General features: G+C 38.9%; 1 protein-coding gene across 2 annotated transcripts in view; it reads right to left on the bottom strand.

The window, feature by feature from the left end:
• LOC122985498 (anoctamin-1-like) overlaps window positions 1–12,145 on the bottom strand; it is a 153,603-nt gene that overhangs the window by 108,007 nt on the left and 33,451 nt on the right. For both annotated transcript variants that reach the window (XM_044356209.1, XM_044356210.1), the window contains exons 5-6: window positions 10,302–10,356; window positions 8,147–8,195 (exon numbers count right to left, since the gene is read on the bottom strand). In XM_044356209.1, the coding sequence (XP_044212144.1) occupies window positions 8,147–8,195; window positions 10,302–10,356 (104 nt within the window). The remainder of the gene's footprint in view (window positions 1–8,146; window positions 8,196–10,301; window positions 10,357–12,145) is intronic.

Below are 12,145 nucleotides of genomic sequence, written 5' to 3'. Positions count from 1 at the left end.
ATTCTGCCTGAAACAATTTAAGATTATGTTCCCATGAACACACCAACCCAGATTACCATCACGCTGTCTCTCCTGGCTGGGCAGACTGAGAGAATGATATTCATCTAAGGAACAGGTGGTGTAATGTCCTGCAAGTTCTACTTCAGTCCTAATCAAGCTTCACTCCAGCTGTTTCAGGTTGCTGCTATGGTCTCCATCACTCACTGAGAATGCAACTCTGCCCTTCCTTGATGGATATGAACTGGGAGTAAGGTGCTGGAAATGTTAAAATACAAGTCATCAAAGTATTTGAGAGTCCTAACAAATCAATTTAATTTTTGTCACTAGGGTTCAGCCATTGAATCTATTTGTAGCTTGAGTATAAATTTGGGCTAATAATATTAGGAATCATAAAGCTGTCATGTACTGTAAGACAAAAGGCTTCACTTTTACAAAGTGGTAGGAAGTGGTGATGTGTTGTCCATCTTCACATACAGTCTATGGGAAATAATGGTCTACTTAATAACTACAAACATTATCATGTTGCACTGGGGTGGAGTTGCTCAACCCAGTTTCACATCAAAATGTGTAATAGCTACATTGGTCCACAACACAAAACATATTAGTTACTATAACGGCTCTAAAATTATGAGATGCCAATGTTTTTGGGGTTCTTTTGGCCTATTCTTTTCTATTGGCCTACATACAATATTTCTATCAAGAAATGTGCATTTTATTTTCATGAATTTGTTCAGTAAATGTATGATGTTTAGTTTGATTGTTTGTTGCCCCCTCTCCTTGTGTCTTAGTCCTTCCCACCTGAGATGCGAGCAGAGGAGGCAAGGAAGAGACATGAAGAGAGAGGAGTCGAGGCAACAGGCATTTAACAAAATGAGACATACTAACTTTGGAACCATCAAGTCAATTAAATATAATGTGCAGCAGAACCGCATCATCTGTCCATTGTTTTGTTATAGCCTACAGCTGTATTTTATGATCTCTGACAGATGAGCATAACAGTATCCATGACAATGTATATATTTGCTTTTAATTCAAATCAAAATGTGGCATAATATGACAAGAATGTATGGATGTCATACATTGTTGTATGTTAAAATACAACAATGTACACACACACACACACACACACACACACACACACACACACACATTAAAAGCCCACACCTTTAAATTTGACGTAGATGAACGAAATTCGGCGTTCTATTTTAACAAACTCCTCTTAGAGATTTCACTCGACCAACTTCAAATTTGGTCAGTTTCATCGAAAGACCTTTACAATGAAAAATTATCAAAATGTTGACTGACAAGATTTGCTGCCTAGCCAGGGCCATTGCCGTCTTCGATGTTTCACCATGAAGCAGGAAGTTGTTGTTACTTGAATGTACATTGTCCAACCTGCAACAAATTTATCGTGCTTGATAAGAGTCCTGGCCAACACATCTACATTTCAGTATTGAGTCATAGTCGGAGCGCCACTTACTGACAACAGGAAGTCAGGCTGATATGACAAACATCATCTGATTAACATGGAATTTACATGGTGTGGTCTACATGATATACAGCGACATGACATACAATTGTTGGTGCTCTCTAGTGCCTCATAATGGAAACAGGAAGTTATATTTAACTACTTCATGCAATGTCCAGTAAAAGCCCATGCCTGAAGACATCCACATGCCTGCAATAAAAACCCTTTGACTGCGTCAAACCCCGACATGCATGAAGGTGCGAAGGCCCGATCATTGCTGCTTGCAGCTTTAATTAGGGCCTGAACACTGACAGTGTGAAGGCTCTGTTGGAATTTAAGGAATTATTAGGGCCTGAGCACTGACAGTGTGAAGGCCCTATTGTAACTCAAGGAATTTTTCTCTATTATTATTATTTTTCTTCCGAAACAAATGCATTTTTGAGGGCCTAAACATGCATGAAAAGTTGTTTTTTTTTTTAAACTTTGCACATACATCAAAAGTGGTAAAAAATTAAATATTTTATGGGTCTTGCAAAAAGGTGGGGCAAAATGGCTCGACAGCGCCCCCTAGAAAATTAAGAAAATTGAGCCCCTAGACACGGATTGTCGTAGAAGAACAGAATTCGGTATGCATATGTATCATGACCAGACGCAACAAAAATGTCTCTTGGAGACATACCTTAAGTCCAACAGGAAGTCGGCCATTTTGGATCAAATTTGCGATTTTGACACCGATTTTGCCATTTCCAGGTTACATACTTTAATGAACTCCTCCTAGAGATTTGACCTCAGCAACTTCAAATTTGGTCAGTATCATCTACAGACCTTGGAGATGAAAAACAGATCAAAACAGTGAGTTTTCGACACTGCCAAGGGGGTGTGGCCGGGCAGTGAGTTTCGATCCTTCGCCATGAAAATTGGAACAGCCATAACTCCGGCATGCATGATCCTAAGAGAGCCAAACCTTTTGTGCTTGTAAAGAGTTCCGCCCTGAACACATCCATGTGTCAGTATTGGATCTGAGTCATAGCGCCACCTACTGGCAACAGGAAGTAACATGTTTTATGCTTTGACTCCCTGTGGGTAGCACAGTGATAGGATCCACCTCAAATTTACTCAGAATAGCCTCAAAACCTTGGAGTTTGTGTTGTCTGAAGTTGGTGACTTTTTGGTTGAAAGGTGTTGCCATGACGACGCAGTGAATTTTGATGTCTCACTTGACTCCACATTGTCTGATCTTTTCCAAATTTTATGTGTTTGTTAAGAGACCCGGTCTGAACACATGTAAAGGCCCATATTTAGTGACAGTCATATCGCCACTTACTGGCAACAGGAAGTTTTAAGTGCCACTCTTTTGTAAACTACTCCTAGCAGGTTAGTCAGAAACATAAAATTTGGTAAGCCAAGGTGTAAGACCTTGATGATTATAACTCCTGAAGCCATTGTTCACCACAAAATACGAAGCTGTTTTTAAGGGCCAAGACATGCTTGAAAACTCACAAAACTTTGCACACACATGGCAGGTCTTACAGTCTATAATATCGTATCGATGGCTGGCATAAGTGTGGCAGAATGGCTCTACAGCGCCCCCGACAATATTTCAATGAAGCAGCCCCCGAGCCACATTAAACCTACCTGAAAATCGGTACACATGTATCATGCCAGGGTGCACAAAAAAGTCTCTTGGACCCATAGCTGAAACCCAACGAAATCGGCAATTTTGAATTTAATTGTCAATTTTGGTGATTTCGCATGTCTTATATTTTAACGAACTCCTCCAACACAATTCATCATAATGACTTCAAAATCTGTGTGTGTCATCTAGACTAGTTTGTGATCAAAAGTTATTAAAAGATTTAGTTATCGTTGAAGCGTGTGGCTGTGGCGTGGCGTTGAGTTTTGATGTTTCGCTATTACAGAGGAAACTGCTATAACTTTAGTGTAAATGCTCTAATCTGCCCCAAACTTTCCATGTTTGATAAGAGTCCCGGCCTGAACACATCTACATGACAATATTCAATCAGTAATGCAAACTGGCTCCAGAGTGCCCCCTATGAAGTTTCAAGGAAGCAGCCCAAGCAGCAGGCAAAATAGAGGACAAAGAAAGTGATGTTTATCTCCTTCTTGCACTGTCTGAAAACAGCCCAGGTCTGAACACATCTACATGCGAGTGACAGAAGCCCTTCAACTGTGCCACATGGCGACTTATACAAGGGTGCGAGGGCCCAATCATCGCTCCTTGCAGCTTTAATTATTATTGTTCCTCTCCCCAAAGACTTGCACTTTTGAGGGGCAAAAGCTTTTCGAAAACTTATGAAACTTTGCACGTTTGTCAGAAGTGGTGAAAAATTTGATATTTTATGGGTCTTAGACATGGGCATGGCAAAATGGCTCCATAGCACCACCTACAAAATTTCAAATTTGAAGCCCCTCCTCCAAAATCAACTAAGATGAACGAAATTTGGTAGGCACATGTATCTTGTCCAGACGCACAAAAAAATGCCTTGGAGTCATACCCTAAATTCAACAGGAAGTCAGCCATTTTGAATTTTATTTCAATTTTTGCGCAGATTTTGCCATTTCCAGGTGTTGTATTTTAACAAACTCCTTCTAGAGATTGTAGCCCACTGAATTCTAATTTGGTCAGTGTCATCTAAAGACCTTTGTGATGAAAAGCTATCAAAATCTTGAGTTTTCACTGAAAGCCATTGCAACAGTGAATTTCGATGTTATACCATGAAACTGCTGCTGTAACACGAAAGTACATTGTTCAGTCTGCCCCAAATTTCTCATGCTTCAAAGGGTTCTGACCTGAACACATCTATGTGTCAATTTGAGTCATAGTCATAAAGCCACCTACTGGCAACAGGAAGTTACAGGTGCTGTACTTTTATGACCTGTGCCTAGCAGGATGAACAGATCCACCTCAAATTTGGCCAGCTAAGTTGTAACACGTTGATGATGCTAAAGGTGAAGCTTTTGAGCTTTCATCAAAAGTTGTTGCCATGGTGATGTATTATCCGCCATAATACAGGAAGCTGTGTTTGAGGGGCTAGAGGTGCTTGAAAACTTACAAAACTTGGCACACGCTTTGGCTTTGGGAGTCATATTTAACTGCTTCGTGCAACGTCCGATATTCATGAAAATGCATATACCTTTCAGTTGACCTCTACTAAATATGTTGCTGCATTAATGACCCTCTTCTGTAGCATCACCTACTGACAATGGGAAATTTAGTCTTATGTGACAAAAATCATCTGATTCACATGAAATTTGTAAGTGTGGTCTACACTTGAAATATAGCAAAATTAAGTAATTAGTGAGTATTGTCTAGCACCACATAGTGCACACAGGAAGTGACATTTAACTTGTTCATGCAATGTCCGATAAAAGCCCGGTCCTGAACACATCTGCATGCCCACAATAAAAGCCCTTTGACTGTGGTGCACTCCGGCATGCACAAAGGTGCCTTGCTTGCAGCTTTAATTATTATTATTATTTTTATTATTATTATTATTCTCCCCAAAGAATTGTATTTTTCAGTGGCTAAACATGCTCAAAATGTCATGAAACTTTGCACGTGCATCAGAAGTGGTGAAAAATTTAATATTTTATGGGTCTTAGGCTTGGGCATGGCAAAAGGACATGATAGTGCCCCCTAGAAAATTTCAAATTCGAAGCCCCTCCTTCAGAATCGACATAGATGAACATATACATAACTCATGTATCATGTCCAGATGCACAAAAAAGCCCCTTGGAATCATACCCTAAGTCCAACAGGAAGTCGGCCATTTTGAATTTACTTGGCAATTTTTGCCATTTCCAGGCATTGTATTTTAACAAACTCCTCCTAGAGATATAACCCGACCAACTTGAAATTTGGTGAGCGTCATCTAAAGACCTTTGCAATGCAACTTCAATTTTTGCCATGAAAAAGGAAGTTGTTGTAACTTGAATATAAGTTGTACAATCTGCCCCAAATTTCTCATGCTTGATAAGAGTTTGGCCTGAAAACCTACATGTGAATGATGAGTATTAGTGCCACCTACTGATAACAGGAAGTTACAGGTTCTGTACTTTTACAAGCTCTGACCTAGAGGATGCCCAGATCCACCTGAAATTTGGTCAGAAAAGCCTTAAAACCTTGAAGATGCAAAATGGTGAATCTTGTGAGTTTTCATGGCACGCTGTTACTGTGGCAACTCAGCAAATTTCGATGTCTCAACATGAAAATACAAAGTGTTGTAACTCAACTCCACATCATCACATCTTCCCCAGATTCCACATACTTGATAAGAGTCCCTGTCTGAAGGCCAATACGAATCATAGTCACAGCACCACCAACTGGCAACAGTCATAAGCCCCATTCTTTTACTAACTACTCCTATCAGCTTAACCAGATCCACCTCTGGACAGCTAACTTGTAAGACCTTGATGACGCTAAATACTGAAGCTTTTGAGTTTTCATCAAAAGCTGTTGCCATGGCGATACATTCTTCACCATGAAACAAGAAACTGTTTTTGAAGGGCTAGAGATGCTTTAAAACTCATGAAACTTGGCACACGCGTCAGAAGTAGGGAAACATGATATCCGATATGGGTCTTGGGTGTGGCAAAAAGAAAAAAAAACGAAATACCTGGGTACACTCAATATTGAAAAAGAGAGGAGAACTTGGTGAGTTTCACTGCTTGGTTGAGGAGCTTAAACTGTACCACGGCCACTCCAGGACGTACTTCAGGATGTCCGTCGGACAATTTGAAGCACTACTGCAACAGCTGGCACTAAGTTTGAAGAAACAGAGGAGCAACTTCAGAGAGCCGATTGACCCAGAGCAGCAGCTAGCCGCATGTCTGAAGTAATATAATCATTATCATAATTATTTTTTTCAATTGTTGTGATAATTATAGGAGAAACACTGATTCAGTAAATGTTCAGTACGTTCAGTAAATGCTCAGTAAACGTTGAGTACTATTAGACCCAGCAGTCTCCATTAGACTGGGCGAGTTCAAAGTTGTGAAAACAACGGGGGGGTTTTGAATACATGTTTTCACACGTAATTTGTTAGTCTGTCTCTCCAGCCGCAGGAAATAATGGATTAATCCTGGAGAGCTATTGATGTAGTACTTCTCTCGTTATGAAAGTAACACAGCGATTATTTGACCAATGAGAATTTAGTTGGACGAGATCGACCAACTAATTGATCAGTCGACCAGCAGACTACAGCCCTACGCACTACCAATAAGAAAAGATGCAGTGGCCGTCCTTGAAAAATGACAGCATGCACAATTCACTATTTATGCAGACTTGCATTGAAAAACAGATGGGCAAGTGCTTCAGACTTGGCACAAGGATTCTCTGTGGTCAGTGACTGCTCAGACAGTACAAAGGACATTGGATGAAGTCAATCTCTATGGGTGATGTCTAAAAACAAAACCATTGCTCACAAAATGGCACAAAACTGCAAGAATAAACTTTGCCAAATAACATGAAAATAAGCCTGATGAATACTAGCAGCACATTCTTTGGTCAGATGAAACCAAAATAAATTTATTTGGGGTCCAGCATGTTTGGCGTGGACCTGGCCAGCACACAAAATCTGGTCATAACAATAAAACTGCAAACTCCTGGAGGGACTGACTAGCAAATCTCATATCAGATCTTGCATCTCTCCTCACTCTTTTTCATTAGCAATGAAAACATATGTAGCTGTTGTCTCTGGTTAAAATTACATATCACCGGCAACAGATTAAATCAGCTGTAGCTAATAAACATTAATTCTGTAACAGCTAAAATAGAAAGTTTGTCTGTTCTGTGGTAAATGTGTTCTCTACAGCAGGTGTCTGTGTTCAGAAAAAGATTGTTTGTGAGTGAAATCACTCTAATACCACTGTATGACTGCCGCTGGACTGTGTGTTTTTGTTGTTTCAGAGTGGAGACTGTTCTCTAGAGAAATGATCAGTTGATCACCTCACATCAATTCATATCATATAAACATTTGAATCTGATCAGCTCCAAAAACTGAAGCCTTCTATATTATTATATTTAGCTTATCCACAATAATCTCAAATATCTCTCAGCTTCTTTGTACTTCTTGGGGTTGGGTGAAAAAGATACCGGTTCTTCGTCATCCTCTGTCCCCCCTGTGCAGTCAACAACAGCAAGGTAGTGGTAGCTGTTGGAGCTACTGAACAGCAGTGACAGTGCTGAACACCATCAATAATGCTTCTCTATGTATGTCCTACATAGATACATAGAGACAACGCAATGTTTGTTTTGTGATCCTTACACTCAGGTACGATACAACTTGACACCATGATGGGTGAAAAAATGTTTCCTGAATGAATAAACCCTTGGTAATGATACATAAAAATTAAATGGCTTGATGTAACACACAAAAAATCTAAAAAAAACTCAATGGCTACCTAACACAGTAGTTTCATTGAACCAAATGAATGAGGTCTAGAACCAGGTTTATAAGGCATATGGGTAATATATTTTAAAAATAAATACATTTGGTTGAGATTAACTCAAAATACAAGCATATACCTGAGATCTGGATTATGATTAGCAAGCACTGGACTAGTAGTCTGATTTTTAATACTTAGCAGACTGTGTGTTAAACTAATCTTGTGTAATGTTGTTTTGTCAAGCATTGAGAGATAAAGATCCAGACTTACCCATGCTGTACTTGGCTTTGCATTTTGTTCTTTTTAGTATTTCAAAAACCTGAAAGTGGATGAGAGACAGAAAAACTGAATTTATTCAACATGATGCTGAAAAAAAGTTTTCAGATGAAAAAACTCAATGTACTCAGTGTAATTTGATAATTTGGTAATATATATAGTAAATCTATGTTAAAGCTCTAAACTGCAATTACAAGAATGACCTCAACCAAATCCCTGGTTGTTTCTGTTCAAACTGAGCCAAAAAGGTTCTGAAAGTTGCATGACTTCTGTGGGACTCACAGTGAAACTTTATTGTATAGTATCATCAATACTGTTGGATAAACCCTGTGTTCAATAACAATCCAGTGTGTTGAAGCCAATACGGGTGAAATTACTTGGACTTTGCACTCCTTTGCTATGGTGGAGGCCATTACTATTAAACAATATAATGCACCTTTGCACTCTATTTTTAAATGGTATGAGATACAAAAGTTCCTACAAAGAGAATACAACTGCAGGAAAAAAGATGATCCATACACAACAAGAGGCCTCAAGACAAGCTTCATCACCACCAAGAAAAGAAATATGCTTAGGGTTAGCATTTGTCAATGTACAGAACAATCACACACCATTCATTTACCACAGTGCCATTTGGATAGCGTAGCCACTTAACTATTGGAGTGACCACCACTTCAGTGGCATGCACAGTGCAATAACCTGTAATAAAAAGTCAGTGCTATGTGCACATCAGGACAGAACAGATAGTAATCCCTCCTTTCATCATGGCAACAAACAGCTGCCAGACTGTGCTTAGCTTCCTTCAAAGCCTGGTTGGTGTTAAAAACATTAACAAGTTACAAACCTTGTTTGTACATCTCTGGCCTGTAAAGGTAATGAAAGACCAAGGGATTGGTTTATCATTTTAATGTGCAGAGTTGTGCAAGGATGATCATTGTTCCTTTGCTCTGTTAATGTGTGCATGTCCTTGAGAGAAAGAATGAAGAAAGAAAGAATAGGAGGCCCACTCTTTTCCTTCCATCCTGGCTTAGGTCCAAATAAGGTTACATGCTGGCTCTTGGTGTAAACAGAACATGTTAAGGGGTCAAAGGCCACTTATAGCTTGGGGCTCTTGGTTTCTTGAGTCTTGGGGAAATGTAAATGTAAATGTATATCTAGTGGCGGTGTATCGTTCGTTGTAATCATATAAGGTGATACATTGACCAATCACAGATCATTTCTCTGTCTCTGACTTGGGTACCGACTTGGTACCCGTGTCACACTGGGTTCAAATTCTACTCAGTCTAATCTGGTCGGGTTGGGTATACCTTTAATGCTGCTGGTATTGGGTCTGCATGTCAATACATCTAATAACTGAGTGGATCCAAAAGGACCTGAGTGTATGAGGTATCAGCTCTGATTATGTGGTACATCACAATCACCATGGGGGTGAACGGTGTGAGAGGAGAATGTAAACTGAAGTCAAGATAATGTTTTTAGCATCAATGAGCTTCTGTGGGATTAGGAAGTGAAATTTTGTTTCTTTTTTTTCTTTGTTTTGGCTCCACCCACAGCCCTTTCCTTTGTTTCATGCTTCAGTTATTTAATCACACAGAACTTTGTTGATTTATGTTTATGTTGAGTTGTAAGCTTGTGAATTCTTTCACTGTGACCCTAAACAATAAATGGCAGTGCTTGCCTGACTACTTCGGCATTATGTTGCTTACTTCATCCCTATATTCTTTCCAGGTTGTGATGATTAATTCGTTAATAAAATCTGACGACTTACTGTCTGCCATATGGATGTTCGCTTACCTGCTGCTCACCCCGGCTCCAGGACTCAATGAGTTGGACTATTGTTGTAGTAATTCATTTAGTTTCATGTTCATGATAACCATACCTGCCCTGTTAGCACAATTTAGCTAAAGAAGCTAACATTAGCCTAAGTGTGCACTCCTCTGTGTTCCCAGTAAACTAGCATAGCTTTGGTCAGAGGTAGCAGGGCATGTTTCCAGAGTGTGAAAGGTCCTGGCTCCAAACTAGTGACCTAATCTGCAACTCTGGGCTTCAAACCAGCTCCAATGCAAACGAGTGGGTGACATCACACCTCTCTACATCCATCTTTATATTCAGTCTATGACAAATAACAGACAAACATCAGTGGACTTACTATTGAACTTCTGGTTTTGCTGTCGAAGAAGTAATCTTTGTCTGAGAGGTCAAACCTATTCACACACACACAAAAATAACAAAAAAGCACAAATATTTGTTACTGTCTGGTAATCTATACAGACATAAAGACATCTACACATTGTAGTATATACTGTACCACAGTCTACAGTAAAACTTTTTTTTTTTTTAAGAGAACTAACCCTTTTTGACCCACAAAATTCACCTCTCAGCCTTGATTTTAGAATGACCAAGATGCTCTTCTTCAAAATTGGGACCAAAAGTATGGCATAAAATAAAGCTCAGTAGAAGAAGTAAATAAATCATGTAAATGTGATCTAAACCATGAACACAAAACGGTAAGCAGGAAAAAAATATTAACATGCAAAAACCATCATTTTTAAACAAGAATAAAGAAATTTGCTGTTAACCTGCAGTTCAGTAATCTATTATTCTCCAATTACAGTGTGGCAGACTGAGAGCAATTGGAAAAAATTAGGGAATTAAAACAGTTTTTAAGTGTTAAAAAGAGAAACTGAGTAACAGAGTGGTGAGGATCCCATGACTACCATATGGATAAAATGAATGCTGTGGAAATGTACATTTTATTAAATATATTATGAGAACAGGTAAACATAGGGGAAGTGTTGCGTTTGCATTAACCAGGGAACAGACGTAAATAGGAATAAAGGCCTGGTTCTCTTTGATATTGAGATAAATAAAGAATTAATAGTAATAATGATGCAGTCATTTTGTCTTAGCACTAGGGATGTGCAGAGGGCCCAGTATTTGTATCTGTATTTGTTGAGGCAGCAAAATTATTTGTATTTGTATTCGAATAAAAGTGGAAAGAGGCCTAAAAATCCTGTTTTTGTTTTTATTACGCTTTTCATTTTAGAAAATTAAAGTGTTACAATAAGTGTTCATGAATAAACTACCTTACAAAGGAGGTCCCCACACCGGGTCTCAAACTAGAGACTCTCAGGTCATAGATAACTGTGCTGACTACTGACCTAACTGCATTGCCAATGGACAGACAGACCTCAACTTATTTATACATCCATAACACAGAGACAGCACAGCATGTAATGTGTAGAGAAGAACTTCAAAGGTGATTATTGTTTTGCACTTTTCATTTATTGCCTATTTTATACACCTGAACCTTGTGGAAGGGACAAGTGGAACAACAAGTTATGGAGAGTCCCTTTAAAGCACTGTAGCTCAGCTTTAGCTCTGGGGAACACCTGTAACTCTGGGAGTGATGTCCAAATTAGGAAATGTGTCATGTAGCAGGTGGATGTGACCCCCCTTGTTGAAACATACTGACAGACATAACAGTGGAGCAGAAGACAGAGACAGATAGATAGATAGACAGAGATGCACGCTGGTATTTGACATGGTTTTTTTTTCTTCCCGAAATTTTTTTTTTTTAATTTTTGTATGAAACAAATATTCATAAATAGGCAGGCACCCCTACTTAGCACCACAAGCTTTTTTGACTGGTGATGTTTCTGTTATTACAGCAGGCATATCACTTTGCATCTACTTAACATTACATTAGTATTCACAGTCCATGAAAAAAATCCCACTGATCTCTTTGGAAGGAGGTAAAATGTGTCTTTTCATTTAGTTTTCATAATTCAGAACTGATCTACCACAGACAAAAGTTAATATGTCAACTTCAAACTGTTTATTTTGTTATTTTTTTGCTTATACAAGCAAACAAATGTTAATGTTGGCAATATGGGAAAGTAAGGTAACATACATAGCAACTGAGATGCTAATAAACAAGGGAATGGGGTATCAGTAGGGATGGGTATTGAATATTGGTAATGGGTTTAGGTT

This window comes from Thunnus albacares, chromosome 7, assembly GCF_914725855.1.
Source record: "Thunnus albacares chromosome 7, fThuAlb1.1, whole genome shotgun sequence".
NCBI classification, from domain to species: Eukaryota; Metazoa; Chordata; class Actinopteri; order Scombriformes; family Scombridae; genus Thunnus; species Thunnus albacares.
This window is presented reverse-complemented; position numbering and strand designations above follow the sequence as displayed.